The sequence below is a fragment of the Babylonia areolata genome, chromosome 6 (genome assembly GCF_041734735.1).
Source record: "Babylonia areolata isolate BAREFJ2019XMU chromosome 6, ASM4173473v1, whole genome shotgun sequence".
Taxonomy (NCBI): Eukaryota; Metazoa; Mollusca; class Gastropoda; order Neogastropoda; family Buccinidae; genus Babylonia; species Babylonia areolata.
Window position 1 is genome coordinate 45,134,809 of NC_134881.1, and position 23,793 is coordinate 45,158,601.

At 41.8% G+C, this 23,793-nt stretch overlaps 1 protein-coding gene across 1 annotated transcript; it reads left to right on the forward strand.

Annotated features, from left to right (window-relative positions):
• The first annotated feature begins 1,158 nt into the window (after window positions 1-1,158).
• LOC143283073 (uncharacterized) lies at window positions 1,159-23,477 on the forward strand. Its single transcript, XM_076589108.1, has 9 exons — window positions 1,159-1,293; window positions 4,097-4,264; window positions 4,913-5,049; window positions 7,288-7,397; window positions 8,061-8,179; window positions 10,810-11,111; window positions 12,710-12,852; window positions 18,128-18,249; window positions 19,440-23,477. The coding sequence occupies exons 2-9, from the start codon at window positions 4,135-4,137 to the stop codon at window positions 19,955-19,957; spliced, it is 1,581 nt and encodes a 526-aa protein (XP_076445223.1). The 5' UTR covers window positions 1,159-1,293; window positions 4,097-4,134; the 3' UTR covers window positions 19,958-23,477.
• The last annotated feature ends 316 nt before the right edge of the window (window positions 23,478-23,793 follow it).

Genomic DNA, 23,793 nt, shown 5'->3' on the forward strand with positions numbered 1-23,793 from the left:
TGTTCTAATGGAAAACTGGAACATGTCCAGGGATCGAGGCCGGGGACAGAGACTGCTTCCTCAGGTAGTGTGTTCCAGTCCTTGATGGTCTGCGGGAAGAACCGGCTGACTGAGTTTCTCCGGTAAGTTCAGTGCCGTGCGGCAGCCCGGTGGATTGTAGTACACTGAGACCGTGCTGCTGAGTGTGTCCTCGTCTTCATGGTGCCGGCTGGGATGAGTCTGATGTTGTTGACTTTATGTAAGCGAGGAAGAGGCAAGGCCCAAACACTGATCTCTGGGGGACACCGGATTTTACCCAAGAGAATTCTGATCGTGCTCCCTTTACTACTGTACGACTGCCTGGCGTCTGTATAGTGAGAAAAAGTTTGCAATCCAGCAGTTGACTTCGTCCGGCTCATCATTGTCATATCGGTGGAGTTTGTGCAGGAGAAGTCAATGATTGACCTTATAAAACGCCTTGGCAAAATCCATGACAAGGATATCTGTTTGTCTGCTCCCATCCGATGCTGTCCACCAATTCAGTCGCTGAGGATGAGCTCCAGGAGTTGCGGAGTCTCGCGGCAAGACGGAGTCGGCTTTTCCAGTGCCAGCGCAAAAAGGACTCGGATGTTATTTCTCTCGAGATAGTCCATCACAGAGCTCACAATGATGCGCTCGAGGAGTCTGCGTGAAATGCAAGTAAGGGAGACAGGCCTATACTTTTGTTGGCAGGATTGTCAGTAATACTTCCCCTTCAGTAAAAATTCTTGACTGAAATCACAGGTGAGACGTGAGCGTCCTTCCAGTCAGACGGAATCTGTCCAGAGACGACAGATGACCTGAAGACGATGGTGAGTAAGGGGGCTATTTCATCTGCAAGTTCCTTCAGTATGCGGGTCCCAATGCCGTCTGGTCCACTGGCCGGGCTTTGTCAGTGCCGGAGGGTCCAGGTTCATCAGCAGGCGTCTGACTCCCTCCTGGCAGTGATACTAATGGCATTCAGCTCTGGGTAGGCTTTTTCATCCAGGTTGCACTTTGGCTGGAACTCTTCGGATGATTAGGCCTCCCCATCTCCGAAAACAGATTTGAATTGGTGAGATAGATACATAGATAACGAAATGATTCTAGGTACATCTCGGCATAAAGACGTTTTATGGAAAGACAACTTTTGTTGCAGACGAGCCGCAGATATCGCGCAGAAAGGCTCGCGTTTTGACCACAGAGGGGTTCCAGATTTGTTACCGTAGTTGGGTGTCCAAAGATTAATCAGCTGTGACTGTGAATATGTCATGAATAATCTTGGCTAAGGAAAAGGTACATTTTCTTCATAGATTTGTATTTGTCACATTTAGTTTTGGCGAATCATCGATCGTTTCAATCAAAATAATCGATCTTTTTACATAGGGTTGAGGATACTACATGATACATCAGCGATTCAGTGTGCATGGTAAATCACGCGGGTTTTGTGTGTTTTTGTTGTTGTTGTTGTTGTGATAACATATATTTTTAAATACAGTTCAAATTTAATTAACCAGGCACTTTCTCCGATATCATGTTTCTGTTTTATGATACGGATTTGCCCGAAGAACCCCAAAATTGGCGATGGATACAGTATCATATCATCATATCAATATCAAGGCGTGCAGGCCTGACAAGGCCTTTTGCCCGCTTGAAGTGGGGAAGAAAAAGAGAGTCCCCGCATATGTCTGGTGCATTTTTCAACATTGAGTGCGCAATGCTTGAAAAATCAAGAAATATGTATCATTGATGAGTCAGTGTTACTGTTGTTGTAATATTATCATTATCTTATTATTTCATACCATTAATGTTGAACAGACTAATGTTTACATATAAATGTTTTAGTTTCTTCATCATTCTTAATGCATTTGTGTTAATAATAATGATGATAATAATAATGTACATTTATATCAGTTACAGTATTAGTATTACTATTAGACCCCAATAAGAGATCAGGGCCAGCACTTTACATAAAAGAACAAGTTGCAAATTACATGAATCATTGATGACCACACTTTCTCAAACCCCCTCCCACCCCCTCCTCCCTCTCTCATTCATCATGCACCCAAATTGAATTGACATATGTGGTGTTGGAGAAGAAGGAAGCTGAGTGTGCTTATATATGTTTTAAAAAGATGAGCATTCAGTGAAGATCAAGTAAAAGGCAGAGATAGAATCAGATGCAGGAATCTTATGTGGAAGGTTGTTCCAGTTAAGAGGAGCAGCAAAAAGGAAAGACCATTCACCATAGGTTCTTATATTGACACAAGGAAGTTAAGATAACAATTAACAGCCATTGAAAGAGCGGAGAGTTCTTGAGGGAGTGTAAGGACTGATAAGGTTAGAAAGACTGGTAGGTTCTATGGAGTGGAAAACAGAATAGCAGAGACATGCAATTTTATATTCAATTCTCAATTCAGTGGTGAGGTAGATTTTGTGGACAGCCTGTGAAAAGAGAATTCCAGTAGTTGATTTGTGACAGCACAAAAGCAGAAATAAAAGTGTTTGTAGTAAACAGATAGGTACTGACAGATAGAGTTATTTCAATGAAGTTCACAATTGACTGTGTATATCAGATTGACAACCTGAGCATGCAAACTGAAGTTTAAGTCAAGCATGACTCCAACTCCAAGGTTCCTTGCTGATTTATAAAACTGAACTGTGGCATCATCAACCTCAATAGCGGTGTGTGTGTGGCCTGTACTTTTCCATACTGAGTTTGAAGAATCAGCAGCTTCCAAACTATGCGCTGTTATCCACATTGCAAGACCTCTTCATTTTGACTAGCATCCATCCACAGCTTAATAGAAATTTGTTTCCCAGTGAGAGGATGACTGTGATTCTGACTTTGAGCCAGATCTGACAGTCTTATACTGGTCTAACCAAGAATGAGATGTATGCTAACAGTAGAGGTCTTCTTTGGCTTAGAAATGCAACCAACACCAATATTTCGATGGAGATGGTGAAATGTTTTCTGTTGTATGTATTGTAGATCTGTTATGTTGCGTTCAAATGCATGCTGCCGATGATTGTGCAACAAAGTCGAAGAACATAGAGGTAACGGCCTTGGTTGTTTATTCTGCCATGCTTGGATACCAATGCATTTTGTCCATTTCCTCAGTGATGTTGTCATCATCCATATCTGTCTGGTCAGTGACATCATAATGACGGTGAGATGTGTGAGAACATTGCCCCATATTCCTAGGTTTGTATTCTCCATCTGTTTGAGATAAATTTTGTTGGGCCTTATGTTTGCCATAGTGTCTGAGTGACAGTATTTTTGCCACTGGTTCATTTTGCCACACTTTTTGCATCTAGTATTAAATGCAGGGCATTGTTTTGGTGCATGTATTGTATCACAGTTACCACACTTTCTTTGTATGTTGTCAAGCTATATAATCTACTGTAGTTGTTTTGCCAAGTGCATTCATTTTCTGCATGTGTGTGGCTCTAGCTTCATGTATACGTGCTATGTCAATTGTTTGTTTGAGTGTCCCTGAGTCATCTTTCTGCAAAGGTTCTTACTGTACTTCTGGATATTTGATACCAGAAATGAATTTCTTGATCAGCCTTTCATTGTGAGAAGTTTCAGAAAACTAACATTTGCACACTTTTATTTTACATTTAGTAACAAAGTCATCAACACTTTCATTGTCTTCTTGACGTTATTGCTGGAATTCAAAGCGATGAATTCTGAAATTGTCCCATGGTTAAGTATCTGCAAATCTGTGCCAGGTATTCTTCAGCTTCTTCCACTGGTCTGGAGTACCCACATATTAGAGATGCGAATGCCTTCATTTCCAGACCAAAGAAATATATAGCTAAACTGTCATTCTGTATGCACTGTGTTTGCAGTGAACCAATGTTTACACATTTACTTAAATTCTGCCAGCGCTGTTGATCTGTCGGGATTTGACCAGTCCATAGAGGGTGCAAGATTCTGCTTCAAAATGATATAATGAAGGATTGAATGCTGCCCTGCCATTTTTCATGATTCAGTGATAACATCAACTGTTAAGATATTATCCATACCCCTTGATCCCACATCTTTTACAATTTTCACAATAAAGCAAAGCATTACAATACTGGTTTGTTTCAGAGTGAGTTGAATTACAGCAAATTACAAAAGGAAAAAAGATGGCCCATGTGTTTCATGTTGAGTTTGGAATCAATGACACACCTCTGACTCGAGCCCTGGAGAATGGAAACTTTGCCAGTGCTGAGAGACTGATTCTGGATTGTATGAATCCTTCCTATTTGGATGAAGGCAAGTACAACTCTTCACCAGCATATTTCAATCTGTTCTGGAGTTTACAAAATCATTGTTTTATTTACAAAATCACCATTTTGCTGTTAATGAATACTACTTAACTAGTATGGAAATTGAAATGATCTGATAAAAAAAAGTACTTTTTACAAATGACACAATGCACCATTCCATGCATGAATAAACTGAGAAGCAGACTTGGAAAGAACAAGAAACAGTTACTTTCTGCAGTCTTTGCAAGGTCTTCAGATTGATTCTGTCAGTGATTGTTTTTTTAATAAGCTATTTATACATTCATGTATTGTAATGCTACATGCCTCTTCTCATTGCTGCCCACCTTTTGCTTTCCAGTCAATTTATTTGGTATCATGTTTCTTAAATGTGTGTGATTTCTTTGTTCAGCTTAATCAGTTAATCGGGAAAGTGTGCAGAACTGTCACACTTTTTTTTACTCAGCCCTTTGATAAACAGCTTTTGTTTCATATTCATAAAACAAAATAAGTTATTCTGATGAACATGCATGTCCCACAAATTCTTGTTAGAACCTTTGGAGATATGCCATAATCATACTTGCCTCTTCCTTACATTCACGCTTAATGCTGAATAATTTGTTTCATTATTTTTTTGTTTGTTTTGTTTTTGTTTCAGGCTGCTATCAGCGCATCCCTCTCAACATTTGTCTCTGTGGTGTTGATCAAGATGCTGAACGAGTCACAGCGCGCAATCTGTATCTTGCACGTTTGCTGATTGAGCGAGGAGCTAATATCAATCATCGTGTGCCTGTGGTATGTACAAATTGGGATCAGGACAGTCTGTTTTGACTCTGATTGTTGGTGGATTTTGTATGATATTTTATAAGTTAAACAATCCACTCTTGTACAGAGTCTGTGGCAATATTTCTTGCTGGCTGTCAGTTTGATGTCAGATTCTGTCAGCGAGCTGAGATCAAGAAGTGATGAAGCTTCCAGTGTCTTGACTCAGAAACGGCTAAAGAATTCTCCTTCCCTTTCAGTTTTAACATACTGAGATTTGTTTTTGACACACGAGATGTCAGCAGAGTTCCATAACATTAGCAGTCTTTGGGAGCTATATGTTTCATGTGTTGAAATAGAGGTCTTTCTCTTCAGTTGGCATCGCAAGGGATAGAAAACCCGGGCCTGTCATTCTGTGAGTGGGATAGTTAACTATTCCCCTTCTGATCATGACTGCTTTCTCAGCACTTACCAGGAAACAATTGTCTCTGGCTTTTTTCTTCTTTTTTTGTAGAAATTGGAAAAAAGCAACTTTTCCAGACATGTTGAACATGCCTTACTTTATTTTCACGAGGATAAGCCAGCGAAATGCAGAATAGAAGGACACAATGCAAGACAGTGCAGCAGATAAATACATGCATACTTGATCAAGTGAGTTCTTCATAAATGAAATTTCAAACAAACAAAACCTTTGTGCATAAAAAGTGCAGAAATTGTCAGCAAGTGGCATGACAGCACGTAACTGACAACCAACTTGTTACAAAGGTAATGGGGTCAGTAAGTGGCATGACAGCACGTAACTGACAACCAACTTGTTACAAAGGTAATGGGGTCAGTAAGTGGCATGACAGCACGTAACTGACAACCAACTTGTTACAAAGGTAATGGGTTCAGTAAGTGGCATGACAGTACATCACTGACAACCAACTTGTTACAAAGGTAATGGGGTCAGTAAGTGGCATGACAGCACGTAACTGACAACCAACTTGTGACAAAGGTAACGGGGTCAGTAAGTGGCATGACAGCACGTAACTGACAACCAACTTGTTACAAAGGTAATGGGTTCAGTAAGTGGCATGACAGGACATAACTGACAACCAACTTGTTACAAAGGTAATGGGGTCAGTAAGTGGCATGCCAGCACGTAACTGACAACCAACTTGTTACAAAGGTAATGGGGTCAGTAAGTGACATGACAGCACGTAACTGACAACCAACTTGTTACAAAGGTAATGGGGTCAGTAAGTGGCATGACAGCACGTAACTGACAACCAACTTGTTACAAAGGTAATGGGTTCAGTAAGTGGCATGACAGTACATAACTGACAACCAACTTGTTACAAAGGTAATGGGGTCAGTAAGTGGCATGACAGCACGTAACTGACAACCAACTTGTTACAAAGGTAATTGGGTCAGTAAGTGGCATGACAGCACATAACTGACAACCAACTTGTTACAAAGGTAACGGGGTCAGTAAGTGGCATGACAGTACATAACTGACAACCAACTTGTTACAAAGGTAATAGGGTCAGTAAATGGCATGACAGTACATAACTGACAACCAACTTGTTACAAAGGTAACGGGGTCAGTAAGTGGCATGACAGCACGTAACTGACAACCAACTTGTTACAAAGGTAATGGGTTCAGTAAGTGGCATGACAGTACATAACTGACAACCAACTTGTTACAAAGGTAATTGGGTCAGTAAGTGGCATGACAGCACGTAACTGACAACCAACTTGTGACAAAGGTAACGGGGTCAGTAAGTGGCATGATAGCACGTAACTGACAACCAACTTGTTACAAAGGTAATGGGTTCAGTAAGTGGCATGACAGTACATAACTGACAACCAACTTGTTACAAAGGTAATGGGGTCAGTAAGTGGCATGACAGCACGTAACTGACAACCAACTTGTTACAAAGGTAATTGGGTCAGTAAGTGGCATGACAGCACGTAACTGACAACCAACTTGTTACAAAGGTAACTGGGTCAGTAAGTGGCATGACAGTACATAACTGACAACCAACTTGTTACAAAGGTAATAGGGTCAGTAAATGGCATGACAGTACATAACTGACAACCAACTTGAATTAAATTGAAAGGATTCTAAGACAGGGGGGGGAGTGATAACAAGGATCAAGGTAAAATAAACATCTGGAATTTTTAGCGTCTGAATGTACCTTGAATAATGTATTTATCTGAATTGAATGAAAGTGAGTGAATCGTTATCTGTAAACATCTTTACTTTGACATTTTTGTCTTTTTCAGACATTCTACGGCTCAGAGTTTTTGAGTCCTGGCAAGTCCTGTTTGGAACTGCTGACAGACTACTACGTTGATCTCACCCGTCGGAATGGCCGCTATTCCCATATTCTCAAGTGTGTAATATGCAACTAAATATCTGACATTTTGTCTGTGAAATCTAGCCTGCTGTCCTTACAAGTTACCATAATCTGGTATTATTTTTCACCCTGCAAGTATTAATTTTAAAATGGATTTTTTAGCAAAAAATTTGCCAAGAAAACTTATTATCAGTGCCACCATTGTTGTTATACTATGATTGATTTTTAATCCAGAAGAGAAGATTGACGTAAATGCTCAAAACAAAAAGGTAATAGCACAGTAGAATGATTTTTTTGAAGCTACAATCTGCAGAATTCATGGGTGCTGAATACAATTCATTCAACAGGTGACTGTCTTATCTGAAGAAAAACACTCCTTCCATGCCAGAATCAGAATGATTACCATTTTCTCACTATTATGTTTATGTGAACCAGCTGAGTTAATTGTGGGGGGGGAAAAACCCATATTCAGAATCCACATCCATTTTCCTTCACAAAAATACTTACTTCCTTTCTGCATCTCTGATAATTTTTGTACTTTTTTTTTTTATTACCTCAAAATTCCCTGGCAAGGGGAGAGCACTTCATTTTTTCTTGTTCAAATTTTCATACAACATTCTCTGAAACTTAACTGGTTGAAGATGTTTATTTGTTAATGTTGCATTGACTTATGCCAAGCACAAACATGGTTATTTACAGTGAAAGCCTTGGCAATTGGGGCTCAGCTGCTGATGTTGTTGTGGGGCTGAACAAAGAATACCTCCAGACTGTGGAAGACATTCTGGAAAATATTCTGGATCTCATCTTCATTGTCTTGAGTAAGTGGTCTTTGTTTTGGTTTTATTCACTCTCTATTTCAAAATTCACAGAAATGTTTACAAAAGGTGAAAGCTATAAAGTTAGAGGCAAAGCATTGTCATGGTAATGATATCAGTATCCTGGGCCTGGGGTGGGGGTGGTGGTGGTGGGAATCTGAACACGTGGAGCAGGGTGCCTGAACTGGAACAGTTTTGTAAAACTGTTGCTGAACGTCTGACTTAATTTTATGCCTGTCACTGGGCACTTGGAGGGGGATGCCTGAACTGGAACAGTTTTGTAAAACTGTTGCTGAACGTCTGACTTAAGTTTATGCCTGTCACTGGGCACTTGGAGGGGGATGCCTGAACTGGAACGGTTTTAGCAAAACTGTTGCTGAACGTCTGACTTAATTTTATGCCTGTCACTGGGCACTTGGAGGGGGATGCCTGAACTGGAACAGTTTTGTAAAACTTGTTGCTGAATGTCTGATTTTAGGTCTGTCACTGGGCACTTGGAGGGGGGTGGCTGAACTGGAATGGTTTAGCAAAACTGTTGCTGAACGTCTGACTTTAGTTTATGCCTGTCACTGGGCACTTGGAGGGGGATGCCTGAACTGGAATGGTTTAGCAAAACTGTTGCTGAACGTCTGACTTTAGTTTATGCCTGTCACTGGGCACTTGGAGGGGGGTGGCTGAACTGGAATGGTTTAGCAAAACTGTTGCTGAACGTCTGACTTTAGTTTATGCCTGTCACTGGGCACTTGGAGGGGGATGGCTGAACTGGAACGGTTTTGCAAAACTGTTGTTGAACGTCTGACTTTAGGTCTGTCACTGGGCACTTGGAGGGCGTGCTTGAATTGGAACAGTTTTGTAAAACTGTTGCTGAATGTTCTAGGGTTTATGCATGTCACTTAAATTTGTGCGATAGTTATTTGAGTGTGTCCGTTAGTACAGAAACAAGTGGCTTTGTTAGAGTGTGACACTGAGAACAAGGTAAAGGGAGGTTTCAGATTCTGTTCAGTGTTAGGGGAATGTCAAAGTGTGTAGATTGATCCATATACAGAACACTACACATTGACCCAATGCTCCAGTCAGGCCCTTTGATTATTTTGAAGGAAAAAGTAAGAAATGATATTTGGAAAGGGGCATGTGCAAATGGGGTGTTTCTATTTCATTCCGTCAGTTCATAGGTGCTGCTTCTGGTAAATCTTCATGTTTTTACAAAACACCAAAAACTTTTCAAATCTTATGCCCCCTGAATCGCTCAATATAGCCTCCGGAAGTGCACTATTCAATCTCTGAATCGCTCAAGAGTTTTCGTTTACCTTTACTTTCGCCTTTAGCATTCCCCTACTGCACTTAGAGTGGAAGTACCTTAGTTACTTCCTTCCACTGCCACCATTTTGAAGTTTGAAGCAAGTGGGTTGGAGCTATGTAAAGTTGATGATTTTTTAATGTTGACAAAAATAGCTGAGAATGATTGATTAGACATGCCTTCAATCATGAGCAACTGTTATTAAGATGTATCTTTGTAGCTGATTGTTTAGAGAATGAAAAAAAAACCCACATGAACACACACACACACAACACACACACACACACACACACACACACACAAACACACACACACCAGATCAATCAGTGAGTCAGTTTTGATGATCTATGATGCACACACAGCTTGAGACTTTTTCCAGAACATGTTGGATTTGAAAAAAAAAAAATCATTCTTAACAGTGAAAGTGTTCCCAATTTACTTGTAATTGTATGTAAAACTATGACGTTTTCAGCTGTCTTTCACAACAAAAGAAATTAAGCCTTTTGTTGTTTTTGTTGGTGTGTGTGAGTTCAGTGAGGAGTTACTTCCTCTCATTCAGGACTGGAGGTAGAGGGTGAATTAGGAAAATGGAGACAAGACAGGATTATGATGTGGTTTTTGGCCACTGAGTTTGGGGTTGGGAAAAGGGAGAGATAGGATTATGGTGTGGTTTGTGGCCATTGAGTTTGGGGTTGGGAAAAGGGAGAGAGGATTATGTGGTTTGTAGCCATTGAGTTTGGGGTTGGGAAAAGGGAGAGATAGGATTATGTGGTTTGTGGCCACTGAGTTTGGGGTTGGGAAAAGGGAGAGATAGGATTATGTGGTTTGTGGCCACTGAGTTTGGGGTTGGGAAAAGGGAGAGATAGGATTATGTGGTTTGTGGCCACTGAGTTTGGGGTTGGGAAAAGGGAGAAACAGGATTATGATGTGGTTTATGTGGTTTGTGGCCACTGAGTTTGGGGTGGTGCTTTTCTTCCCCTCACATGCTACTCACATGCACACAGATACATGGAGAAGTCATGAATGTGCGTACAAGTGCATCCCTGAGGAACTCTGAATTTTACTTACTGTCAGTTTCAAATGTTTTGGTGTGGAAGACATTGGTGGAAGCGTAAGAAGAGGAAAAGTGAAAAGTTATTGCCACAGACTCTTCTTGTAATGTTTCATGCATGCACATGCTTATATGTGCATATATCACATGGTGCTTAAACAATAGCAGTACAATGCTTCTGGTGCCATAACCGATTGCCTTGTTGTGTGTGTTTGCGTGAAAGTGTGTGAGAAAAGATTAATGCAACAATTGTTTGAAAAATAAAAAAGAATGTGATTTCCTTAGGTAATGGAGGAGACCCCAACATAGTGGATGAGAACCGCATGACTGCCCTGCACCATATATGCATGTACAGTGAAGACATCCGTCTGGTGAAACTGCTTTGTGACAACGGTGCCGACTTGAATGCAGAGGACTCACATGGTAACACACCTCTTCTGGCTGTGTGTGACATGGCCACTGCACGCATGTACGACAGCAATGAGGACTTGTCTCCTTGCAGCGAAGACTCTGCCTCCAGTCTGTGTGCACCTTCCTCTGTCAGTTTGCACTTCCTGGACTTCTTGATCCTCCTCAAGGATGTTGATGTGAGTTAGAATCAAGTCTTCCATTGGCACAACTGCTGTACTTTTTGTTGTGCTTGTAGCCATTGTTTATAAAGTGTTGATATGGGTAAGAATAATAAGTGCCTGTGCGTGTGTAAACTTTCCTACATCTGCATGGCAATACTGCTGAGATAACATGGAGCAGAAAATGCCTGAAATATGTCACTTAACTATACATATTTCTCAGATAACATGACAGTACTGCCAGGATGTCTTGGAACAGAAATGCCTCAATTATGTCACGCAACTATACGTATTTCTCAAAGTTGCCAGTTCAGCTGAGATGTCATGGAGCAGAACAGACTTCTGATATATCACTTAACTACACACTTTTCTCATGGATTAAATTGTTTGGTTAACAGTACACATTATAACAATACAGGATGTTTCAGTCATGTTTGTGGTCCACAGATCAACCACCAGAACTACAGTTAACTGTACACATGGCAACAGACAGGTTTGTGGTCCACAGATCAACCACCAGAACTACAGTTAACTGTACACATGGCAACAGACAGGTTTGTGGTCCACAGATCAACCATCAGAACTACAGTTAACTGTACACATGACAACAGACAGGTTTGTGGTCCACAGATCAACCACCAGAACTACAGTTATCTGTACACATGACAACAGACATGTTTGTGGTCCACAGATCAACCACCAGAACTACAGTTAACTGTACACATGATGACAACAGACATGTTTGTGGTCCACAGATCAACCATCAGAACTACAGTTATCTGTACACATGATGACAACAGACATGTTTGTGGTCCACAGATCAACTATCAGAACTATAGTTAACTGCACACATGATGACAACAGACATGTTTGTGGTTTACAGATCAACTATCAGAACTACAGTTATCTGTACACATGACAACAGACAGGTTTGTGGTCCACAGATCAGCCACCAGAACTACAGTTATCTGTACACATGACAACAGACATGTTTTTGGTTTACAGATCAACCACCAGAACTTCAGTTATCTGTACACATGACAACAGACAGGTTTGTGGTCCACAGATCAACCACCAGAACTTCAGTTATCTGTACACATGACAACAGACAGGTTTGTGGTCCACAGATCAGCCACCAGAACTACAGTTATCTGTACACATGACAACAGACATGTTTTTGGTTTACAGATCAACCACCAGAACTTCAGTTATCTGTACACATGACAACAGACAGGTTTGTGGTCCACAGATCAGCCACCAGAACTACAGTTATCTGTACACATGACAACAGACATGTTTTTGGTTTACAGATCAACTATCAGAACTACAGTTAACTGCACACATGACAACAGACAGGTTTGTGGTCCACAGATCAGCCACCAGAACTACAGTTATCTGTACACATGACAACAGACAGGTTTGTGGTCCACAGATCAACCACCAGAACCACAGTTATCTGTACACATGACAACAGACATGTTTTTGGTTTACAGATCAACCACCAGAACTTCAGTTATCTGTACACATGACAACAGACAGGTTTGTGGTCCACAGATCAGCCACCAGAACTTCAGTTATCTGTACACATGACAACAGAGTAGGTTTGTGGTCCACAGATCAACCACCAGAACCAGATGGGCCGCACAGCTCTGTTCCACTGCATGGTGCGGGGCGATGTGGAAGGAACAGCCAAGCTGCTTCGGGCAGGGGTCAACCCTTCTGTCAAAGGCTCAGTTTGGCAAACACGAAAACGAAAAAGGTTGGTGTAAGTATGGTTGATAAGTCAACAAATGAGGATTTTTGTGTGTGTGTGAAAATGAAGAATCAAGAGGGGATAGCATAACCAGAGTTGCCAGTTGCTCTGATTTGATTGGAGCATCTCCGATTTTAAAGCTGTTGCTCCGATGTCAGATTTTTTTTTTTATCAAGAAGCTCCAATTTCTAATTTTCTGCCTCAAAAAAAAAAAAAAAAAAAAAGAAGAAAAATTGCTGCAGTTCGATACGGAGTAGCTTGGCTCACCAGCCGACACCAAAAAGTGGAATGCGGAGTAATGCAAATGGTTGATGAGGATTGGATGATTACAGACTTGCCTTGTACTGCAGTTTGTCCATATTTTCTGTGAGTCAAGCCCCAAGTGAAAAAAAAAAAAAAAAGCGATCATGCTGACAGTGAAATCTAACACATGTCCCCCCCCCCCCCCCCCCACCCCCCCCCCCCACACACACACACATACATGCATGCACACACTCATCCTACCTCAACACACACACACACACTCACAAACACATGCATGCATGTATGCACACATGCATCCCTCCTCCACATGCAAACACACACACACACACACACACACACACACACTGAGTGGTACAAACAACAAACACGAAGAAGCACCGCACATGTTTGTCACTGAGAATAAATTTTTCGTAGCATTTGACGTCAGTGCTTTTTTTTCTGCCCCCCTTGTTGCTGCAGCAGCGTCAGTTGATGATATGGCAGTACAGTCCATGGCTGCAGTTAGCATTCGTTATTTTTTATTTATTTATTTTTTCATGTATTTTTCTATCATTGATTCACCTTTTTTTTCTTTTTTTCTCAAGGCCTGACTAAGCGCGTTGGGTTACGCTGCTGGTCAGGCATTTGCTGGGCAGATGTGGTGTAGCATATATGGATTTGTCCGAACGCAGTGACGCCTCCTTGAGCTACTGAAACTGAAACTATTTAGATAGGGTTTTATAGCTGAAGCACCAAAAACCACTTGCTTTATGTGCTTGTTCAAACGTGCATGCCCCCTCTGTCGCTCATTCAGACATCGGTGCATTTCACTATCGCCGTTGTTTTCCATCACACACACACTTGGCATGCACACATATGAGCTCACTCAGACACACACACTCACACACACACACGCACACATGCACATTTTTTACTGTCACGCACATACACACTGTGACAGACAACACACACACAGATTGACAAACATAGACAAACGCACAGACGTGCACACACAATTTACCATTGCTCACATAAACAGACGCACTCACACATGCATACACACACCTGCTTATGCACCTGTAACTTTTTGCAATAATCACTTTGTAGCACTGGTGAAAACTTTGTAGCAAAAAGTATAAAGCTGGACTTTCATCAGTCGATGTTGTAGTAATACACGGACATGGTTGCAGTTATATTTGGATCTGGGATCTAAAGATTCGTCCCCATTACATATTATGCTTTGTTCAAACGCACATGTGGCCTCTGCCTTTAATTCGGATGTCAGTTTTGCTATCGCCGTTGTCTTCGTCAAGTTGAAGTGAAAACACATACACATTGGATGCACAGACACTCACAGACTCTGTCTCTTTCTCTCTCTCTCTCACTCACTTTCTCTCTCTCTGACACACACACACACACACACTCTCTCAAACACACAGACACACACACTCTCATACATGCACACACACAGAATTGTATTGAAAGCAATACATTAAATTTTGCATGCACATAGGCCTACATACACACTCACATTCTTTCTCCCCACCATCTCATCACACACACACACACACACACACACACACGCATACAGATACTTGAATTGAAAACAATATACAAGCATTCAGTGATTCACACATAAACTCTCTCTCTGTTTATGTATACAACATACAATACAGTAATTTGCCATGCACCTATAGAATACTTTTTAAGATGAATTTTTCTATTTTTGATTTTAGGAGAGCCTTCCAAATGTCTTTTAAACCTATTTTCGATTCAGTTGCAGGCAGAGATTGACATTGCCCCCTGTTTCCCTACAACATTGCCCCCCTGTTTCCCTACAACATTGCCCCCCTGTTTCCCTACAACATTGCCCTGCCCCTGTACCCCATCCTTTAGGCATACTTTGGAGTGCTGTTCTTTTTCAAGGTCTTCACCTTACGGAGGCTTTGCTCTTACTCACACCAGGAACATCTCCTAACGCAGTCCCCAAAATCTCCCCCGCCTGTTTCAGTATTTTTCTGAATTTCAGAAATTCATTTCAGTACACAGGCAAAGACTAAGAAAGAGAGAGAAAGAGAAAGTTATGTCATGAATGAAATAGATAATGTCACTGTCAATGTCATCCTTGTGTTGGTGAGTCTGTGGCGTGTAGGTGTTCCTCTTGTTTGTCTTGGGAGGTTGGCATCTCTGCATAGCCAGAAAAGGACCTTGGCACTACAAGGTAAAAAAAAACCCCAAAAAACAGACAGTGTCACAGCCACAGTATCAGTTTTGTTTCATAGAAAAAAAAACTAGGTCATAGCTGCCCTGTATAATGTGGTCACAAACATCATATCTTGTTTCTAACTGATTGACAGTAAAAAAAACATAACTTAAAAATGTTTTAAAAGTTCTTGCATCAGAGACCTTGTGCCAATCTTGATCAAGTTAGAAACGTTGTGGGTTGCCTGTTTTGTGTCATTTGTCATCGGAGAGAGAGCACATAATAGAAGTACTGTGTATGCTGAGAGTAGGCCCACTGAAGATCACTTCAGTCCATTTCTGCTTTCTCCTCCCTCCTCGCTGACATCATTGTTGAGGCAGTCTAAAATTCTCAGTGTTGAGATTCTTGAGACAAGTGGCGAGGGCAGTGTTCAGAGAAGCAGCGCTGACCGACAGCAGTTTATCTTGTGTAGTGTCATTACACACTGTCCATCATGCACAGGCCAGTGCCGACACAGACTGACGTGACACGCAGAACATGGCTGACCAACAACAGTTGTTCTTGTATAGTGTCGTTACACACTGTCCATCATGCACAGGCCAGTGCCGACACAGACTGACATGACACACAGAACATGGCTGACTGACAACAATTGATCCCATGTAGTGTCGTTACACACTGTCCATCTGGCACAGGCCAGTGCCGACACAGACTGACATGACACGCAGAACATGGCTGACTGACAATTGATCTCATGTAGTGTCGTTACACACTGTCCATCTGGCATAGGCCAGTGCCAACACAGACTGACATGACACGCAGAACATGGCTGACTGACAATTGATCTCATGTAGTGTCGTTACACACTGTCCATCTGGCATAGGCCAGTGCCAACACAGACTGACATGACACGCAGAACATGGCTGACCAGCAACAGTTGATCTTGTGTAGTGTCGTTACACACTGTCCATCATGAACAGGCCAGTGCTGACACAGACTGAAATGACGTGCTGAACATGGCATTGAGTGGGTGAAACAAAGGTTTAATGGGCACTGGGACGAAAGTGGTGGTTGGAAACGCACACAGCCACAAAGCACGATAAAACGTATGGCATAGTAAAGTCCACAACATGATGTAAACGATGAGGTAAAAAGGATGACAAGATAAAACAATAAAACTGGACAAAAACAAGAGCGTGAACGTCAAGCCTGCTAGGCAAAGGGCCACAACATGAAATAGAGTTAAATTTGACAGAGAACTTTGGCTGTTAACATGGAAAAGTGTTGAATTTTGACAGAGTTTGCTGTTAACATGGAAAAGGGTTAGATTTTGACAGTTTGCTATTAACAGGGAAAAGGGTTAAGTTTTGACAGGGAAAAGGGTTAAATTTTGACATTGAAAAGGGTTCAATTTTGATAGTAATGAAAAGGGTTCACTTTTGACAGAGTTTGCTATAAACATGGAATAGAGTTAAATTTTGACAGTTTACTATTAACATTGACAAGGGTTAATTTTTTACAGAGAGTTTGCTATTAACATGGAGAGAGTTCATTTTTGACTGAGAGTTTGCTATGAACATAGAAAGGGGTTAATTTTTTACAGAAAATTTGTTATAAACATGGAATAGAGTTAATTTTTTTACAGAGAGTTTGCTATTAACATGGAAAAGAGTTGATGTTTTACAGAGTTTGCTATTAACATGGAAAAGAGTTGATGTTTTACAGAGTTTGCTATTAACATGGAAAGGGTTAACGTTTAACATAGTTTGTTATTAACATGGAAAAGGGTTGATTTTGGACAAAGAGTTCGCTATTAATAGGGAAAGGGTTAATTTTGGATGCAAGTTTCCAATTACAATTTTACTTGGAGCTAAGTATTACTCTACTGATAAACTTACCCAAGAACTTGTCAGCAAGGAGTTAAATATTTTTCACAGGTTGTTGTTAGTCTGGTAAAGGTGTCAACAAAATGTAATACACTGCATGGAAAAAAAAAAGAGGGAGCAGGGAAAATACTCTAACAAGAAAAGCACCTTGAATGTGTTTCACTCACTCAGTCACTGATTTAGTTTGTTCTTTCAGAAATATGTCCCCATTGCTGGCAGTTTGTGCTTTCAGAGATGTGTACCCACTGCTGGCAGTTTGTACTTTCAGAAATGTGTCCCCACTGCTGGCAGTATGTACTTTCAGAGATGTGTACCCACTGCTGGCAGTTTGTACTTTCAGAAATGTGTCCCCACTGCTGGCAGTATGTACTTTCAGAAATGTGTCCCCACTGCAGGCAGTATGTACTTTGAGAGATGTGTACCCACTGCTGGCAGTTTGTACTTTCAGAAATGTGTCCCCACTGCTGGCAGTTCGTGCTTTCAGAAATGTGTCCCAACTACTTTCAGAGATATGTCCACACTGCTGGCAGTTTGTGATTTCAGAAATGTGTCCCCACTGCTGGCAGTTTGTACTTTGAGAGATATGTCCCCACTGCTGGCAGTTCGTGCTTTCAGAAATGTGTCCCAACTACTTTCAGAGATGTGTCCCCACTGCTGGCAGTATGTGCTTTCAGAAATGTGTCCCAACTACTTTCAGAGATATGTCCACACTGCTGGCAGTTTGTGATTTCAGAAATGTGTCCCCACTGCTGGCAGTATGTGCTTTCAGAAATGTGTCCCCACTGCTGGCAGTTTGTGCTTTCAGAGATGTGTCCCCACTGCTGGCAGTTTGTGCTTTCAGAGATATGTCCCCACTGCTGGCAGTATGTGCTTTCAGAGATGTGTCCCCACTGCTGGCAGTTTGTGCTTTCAGAGATGTGTCCCCACTGCTGGCAGTTTGTGCTTTCAGAGATGTGTCCCCACTGCTGGCAGTTTTTGCTGGCTGGCAGGTGCAGAGGAAGATGATGTGGACAGACCCCCATGAGTGCCTGACAACAGCTATGCAGCCCTTCAGACATCTTGTTGATGCCGGTAGGTGTGTGGTCATACATTCTCATTGAAAGTCCTTTTGCATTCCATGTGTATGAAGTAAAATTGCTAAGCTGTATTTTTGTTATGTTTTAACAGCATTTATATTTCCTGTGTATGAAATAAAATTGTAAAACTTTATTTTATTTAATATTTTAAGACCCTTTGTATTGCCGGTGTATGAAGTTAAATTGTAAAACTTTATTTTTGTTATGTTTTAAGACCATTTGTATTCCCCATGTATGAATGAAAATTGTTAAACTTAATTCTTGTGGAGTTTTAAAACCAATTATGTTTCTTGTGCATGCAGTAAAACTGTAAGAGCTGATTTTTGTGGAGTTTTAAGGCCGTTTGTATTTCTTGGTATGAAGAAAAATGATCAGTTTCTTTTTAGTCCATCATCTTCCAATTTTCTGTTTCATTTATGACTTCAAAATGCAGCAAACTGGTGCAACCCACGTGCTAATAAGCGACTGTCCAGGTTATTTTAGCTAGCCAGAATATGTTTCGCTGTCCATAACCCTTGCTTTGTGAGAGAGATTGCTCAAGAATACATTTGTGGACAGTGTCAAGGGAGTGTTTGTTGTGCAGGTTACTTCAGCCAGCCAGAAATAGAGGAGGACCTACTGCAGTTGATTGACAGCCTGAAGTGTGACATGGGAGTGCTTGTTGTGCAGGTTACTTCAGCCAGCCAGAAATAGAGGAGGAGCTACTGCAGTTGATTGACAGCTTGAAGTGTGACATGGGAGTGCTTGTTGTGCAGGTTACTTCAGCCAGCCAGAAATAGAGGAGGACCTACTGCAGTTGATTGACAGCTTGAAGTGTGACATGGGAGTGCTTGTTGTGCAGGTTACTTCAGCCAGCCAGAAATAGAGGAGGAGCTACTGCAGCTGATTGACAGCCTGAAGTGTGACATGGGAGTGCTTGTTGTGCAGGTTACTTCAGCCAGCCAGAAATAGAGGAGGACCTACTGCAGTTGATTGACAGCCTGAAGTGTGACATGGGAGTGTTTGTTGTGCAGGTTACTTCAGCCAGCCAGAAATAGAGGAGGACCTACTGCAGCTGATTGACAGCCTGAAGTGTGACATGGGAGTGGTTGTTGTGCAGGTTACTTCAGCCAGCCAGAAATAGAGGAGGAGCTACTGCAGCTGATTGACAGCCTGAAGTGTGACATGGGAGTGCTTGTTGTGCAGGTTACTTCAGCCAGCCAGAAATAGAGGAGGAGCTACTGCAGCTGATTGACAGCTTGCTGCCTGAACTGTGGGATGTGGGTCAGCACCGGACCCGCCTGTTGCCGCTGCTGTTTGGGGGAGTGACATGCTCCTTGCAGCAGCTGTGTGCGCGGCGGGTGTTCCGGCAGTGTCTGGTGGACAGCACTCACTGCCTGCAGCGCATCCTGCCGGTCTCCACCTTCCAGCAGCACTTTCAGCCCCAAGAGCTGAGGGAGAGGGAGGTGTATCAGGAGTACATGGAGCTGGTGTTGAACAGCACTGTGCTGTCGGCGCTGGTCTCCCTGCTGGGACTGCCCACCAACGCTCTCTTCTGCCTGCAGGTGGAGCTGCTGTTGCAGCAGCTGGGACTGAAGCTGTCTGAGCTGCATGTGGAGCGACCCGACCCCTCCTGCCCTCTGGTGGGCGATGAGCACCCCGCCTCCTCCTCTGACAGCTCTGTCAGTGAGGATGGGGGTGATTCCGATCTGGAGTACTGGTGATGGCAGGGATGATGCTGGTACCGGGGGGTTCCAGCTGTTGTGTGTGTGAAATCATTTTGAGGGTTGTGCCATGTGTCAGGAATGATCAAATACATTCCATGATTTTTCCTACAGAAATAAGTAATGAGAACCTTAAAGCTGGTTATAATTTTGAAGGAAAAAATCACTTTCTGTGTGGAACAACTTGCACTGCGTATGAACGTGCCAAAGCAGACAGTAGAAAGGTGATGTTCCGTGTGTGTGTCAGTCTTTGCTTGTGGTCACTGAGAGTACTAGAGGTAAGAAAATAAAATAGTTTTTTTTTTTTAGTTGAATCAACTTGTTTACCTTGTGTTACAGCTACCCTGCTACTGTTACTTCCCCACATGGAATAGCAAATGAATGAGGTGCATGTCAAGGTGACACTGGGTAACAGGGTGTTCATGCCATACTGGAATGGCAAGACGGGAAGAGAGTTGGTTTGCTGATGACATTGACGGTCTAGCAGGCAATGAAGAGGAACTGACCAGTCTTGTCGAGAGCCTTGACAAAACATGGCAGGCCTGCGGCATGGAGATTAGTGCTGAAAAAACAGCAATTATGACCAACAGTACCAGTGGAATCAAAAAGGACATCAGAGTGGAGGGCCAAAAACCTGAAACTGTTAACAGTTTTTAAGTACGTTGGTGCAACAGTCTCAGAAGGATTGATACCAGAAGTTCTGGCCTAAATTGCGTGGTCAACAGCAGTGCTGACAAAACAGAAAACCATATAGTATGACAAAAACATCTTCCTGGCATCAAAAATTAATTTTTGGCGTACACTTTTTATATCAATTTTTGTGTACGTCTGTGAATCCTGGACCCTCACTGCTGACATGCCCTTTAGATGTGATCCTACCGTAGGATCCTGAACATTTCATATAAAGACCACATCACAAATGAGGTCAGAAACATAATAACTGCAACCTTCTGGGCACATGACAGCCTGCTTAGTACTGTAAAGAAAAGATGCGGTATGGACATGTGATGAGCACATCAGGCCTGGCGAAAACCATCCTGCAAGGCACAGTGCCAGGAGGAAGACGAAGAGATTGACAGAGGAAGAGATGGGAAGATAACATCTGGGAGTGGACAGGCTTGTGTTTTGCCAAATCGTAGAGAGCAGTCCTTGACCGAGACAGATGGTGGGAGATTGTCAGAGAGTCATCAGTGGTACCTCCACAACCCCACCCAGGATTATGAGACTGATGATGATGATGGTAAACACTGTGAAAAACATGAAGAAAGTAAAAACATACCATTCATCAAAATGGGCACCTGCCCATGTATTAAAAGAAATATTCAGCTTCATTCATGCGAGACCACACACACACAGAACCATGCACACACAAGAGGCCTAAAGTGCAACACACACACACACACACCCATGCCTACAGCTTGATTGTGAATTTGGCTATTTATTTTCAAGAGCCATTGTTATTGTCAGTGTTCCAGAAAATGCTATAACAAATTTGGAACCTTTAGGGAGTCTTGTGTGTCCTATTTAGATGCTCTGAAGACATTGTGGAGTAAATATTGTGTCCAGTACAGCCAGTTGGTAATGGTTTGCAGCCAATTTCTTTCTTTTCAGTTTTCATCTTCAGAGAATGGGGATCCATGTTTCTGTTCCTTCTGTGTATTCATATCTCATCACATTATTGTTCCATAGATCGGGATACATGGATTATTCATGTTGTTTGCACTTATATTGTATAGCCTTAGATAGTTGATTTTCCATTGTGCACAACTTGATTTTCCATTGAAATTGTCTCCAAAGGCAAACTGACCATCCCCCACCCCACCTACTCTGTCCAAATCCAGAATTGACATATCAGCTGGAGCAGTTCTGTCCTGATGTAAAAACATGTATCCAGATGAATCATTCACTGTTTGTTTTCATGTCAGTGGAGTGCATTTTGGTTGTGTTTTTATTTCAATGACAACGAGTTGGAAATTTTCAACAAACAAAATCCACATCACAAGCCAGAATAAATGAACAAAAAAAGACAAACATCCATATTGCAATCCAAAATACCCCCCCAAAATAAATGAACAAAGAAGATAATCAAACAAATAAAAACACTGTAGTTTCAAATCAGTGGAGCCCTTCTTCAAACAGCTTGTCTCCAAGTTTTCTGGCATGTACCACAAATCAGTGAAGTCATTCTTCAAACAGCTTGTCTCACTCCAAGTTTTCTGGCATGTACCACAAATCAGTGAAGTCATTCTTCAAACAGCTTGTCTCACTCCAAGTTTTCTGGCATGTACCACTAATCAGTGAAGCCATTTTTGACAAGTGGGTCTACGTTTTAACCCAGTGTTCAGTTGTGTGTGTGCCTGTGGTAAACTTTAACATTGCCATTTTTTCTGGAAATACTCTGTCTGCCAATACCAAATTTGGCTTAAACATAGTTTGAAAAAAATCTTCACTGTCATACCAATAACAGGTTGTAAGTTGCCGAATTAAGCCATATTTCCAAATCATTAATGGCTTATTTCGTTGATATACATTCCGAAATCCGAAAATTCTAAAAATTGCTTCCCACTTAGTTAGGCCTACTAGAAGGTAGGTTGTGTTCGAAGAATACGACCTCCTTTTTCTTGTTCACAATTGAAAGGAAAGAAATACAAATTCTGGACAGAACACATAGTGATACTAGCTACACCATCAATGTGTTTACTGCATGTGGATATTCTAAAGTGGACACTGAATTAACTGGAATGAACATAAAAGAAAAAAATTAATCGATCCTTTCTTTCACTGTGTTTCAGCCCATTGTAGTTCGTCAGTGCAGATCTAGAGTTCTACCATATGTTGCGGTGGGCTTGAAGTGATGGCAACATCTCACTACCGCTGAAATAAAAGAATAATCGATTTACCGCCGAAATAAAATAATAATCAAGATATAATAAAACACAAAAAAACAGGATTTAAACGGCGTTATTTCGTCTAGTGTGTTTCCCAAATACGGTCTGCAGCTTCGGCAAGCTCTTCTATGTCAGCAATGTTATGTCCAGCGAGGATGCCTCGAATGTCTGCAGGAAGGTTTGATAGGAACAGTGCACTCTTCAGTGTCTGTGGGTCATTGAGTGCATTGGTCTTGCGCACAAGGGCAGTAGGTCGTTTATCACTCCGTCCATTAAGACTGAGTAATTCAGCATCTTTCTGGGCCTGGGATTTTCCAAAGGTCTTGATGAAAGCACTTTTTAAAGTGTCATGTTTGTTCATGGCTGGTGGATTAATGAGAATGGATTGCACTTCATCTGCAGTGTTGATGTCGAGTGTACTGACAACAGTCATATTTTGTTCGGTCTTGAGTGATACCTTTGGTGCCAAACTGGGCTTCAACCCTCATGAACCACACTTCTGGAGATTTGATCCAGAATTCTGGAAGCTTCACAGACACTGCATTAACTTCATTAGCGGTCTGACTGGCAAGAGCCAGCATTTGAGTTACTAAGTTTCTCAGAATTCTCGCTTCAGAAGATTATAGTGCCATTTCTAGAACTTGAAAACCTCATCTGGCCATTGATCTAGAAATACATGGTTAAGGCATGCCTTCTTTGAGCCCCTTTGCTAACTGAAGCCAGCGGAAGTCTTCAGTCAGCCATTGTGCTTCTCATGTCAGTATAGAGCGAAGTGGTGACGTCATATTTGTAGCCGAGTGCTCAGCTGGATTCATGGCAAGCTTTCACTTGCTTGCAGCGTTAGTTATGCTGACATTCCTGTGTGTGTCTCCACTGCAAGTTTGCGCCATGTGTCACTGCACTGTTTTCCTGTAATAACTTCGGTAGATAAATCATTGGCAGATTTCA

Bases quoted from the DNA above. Each gene is read 5' to 3' on its own strand.
- LOC143283073 (XM_076589108.1), top strand. From the start codon at position 4,135: ATGGCCCATGTGTTTCATGTTGAGTTTGGAATCAATGACACACCTCTG. The intron at 7,398-8,060 runs GTGTGTAATATG...GGTTATTTACAG, and splicing joins CGCTATTCCCATATTCTCAA to TGAAAGCCTTGGCAATTGGG. The intron at 11,112-12,709 runs GTGAGTTAGAAT...TGTGGTCCACAG, and splicing joins TCCTCCTCAAGGATGTTGAT to ATCAACCACCAGAACCAGAT.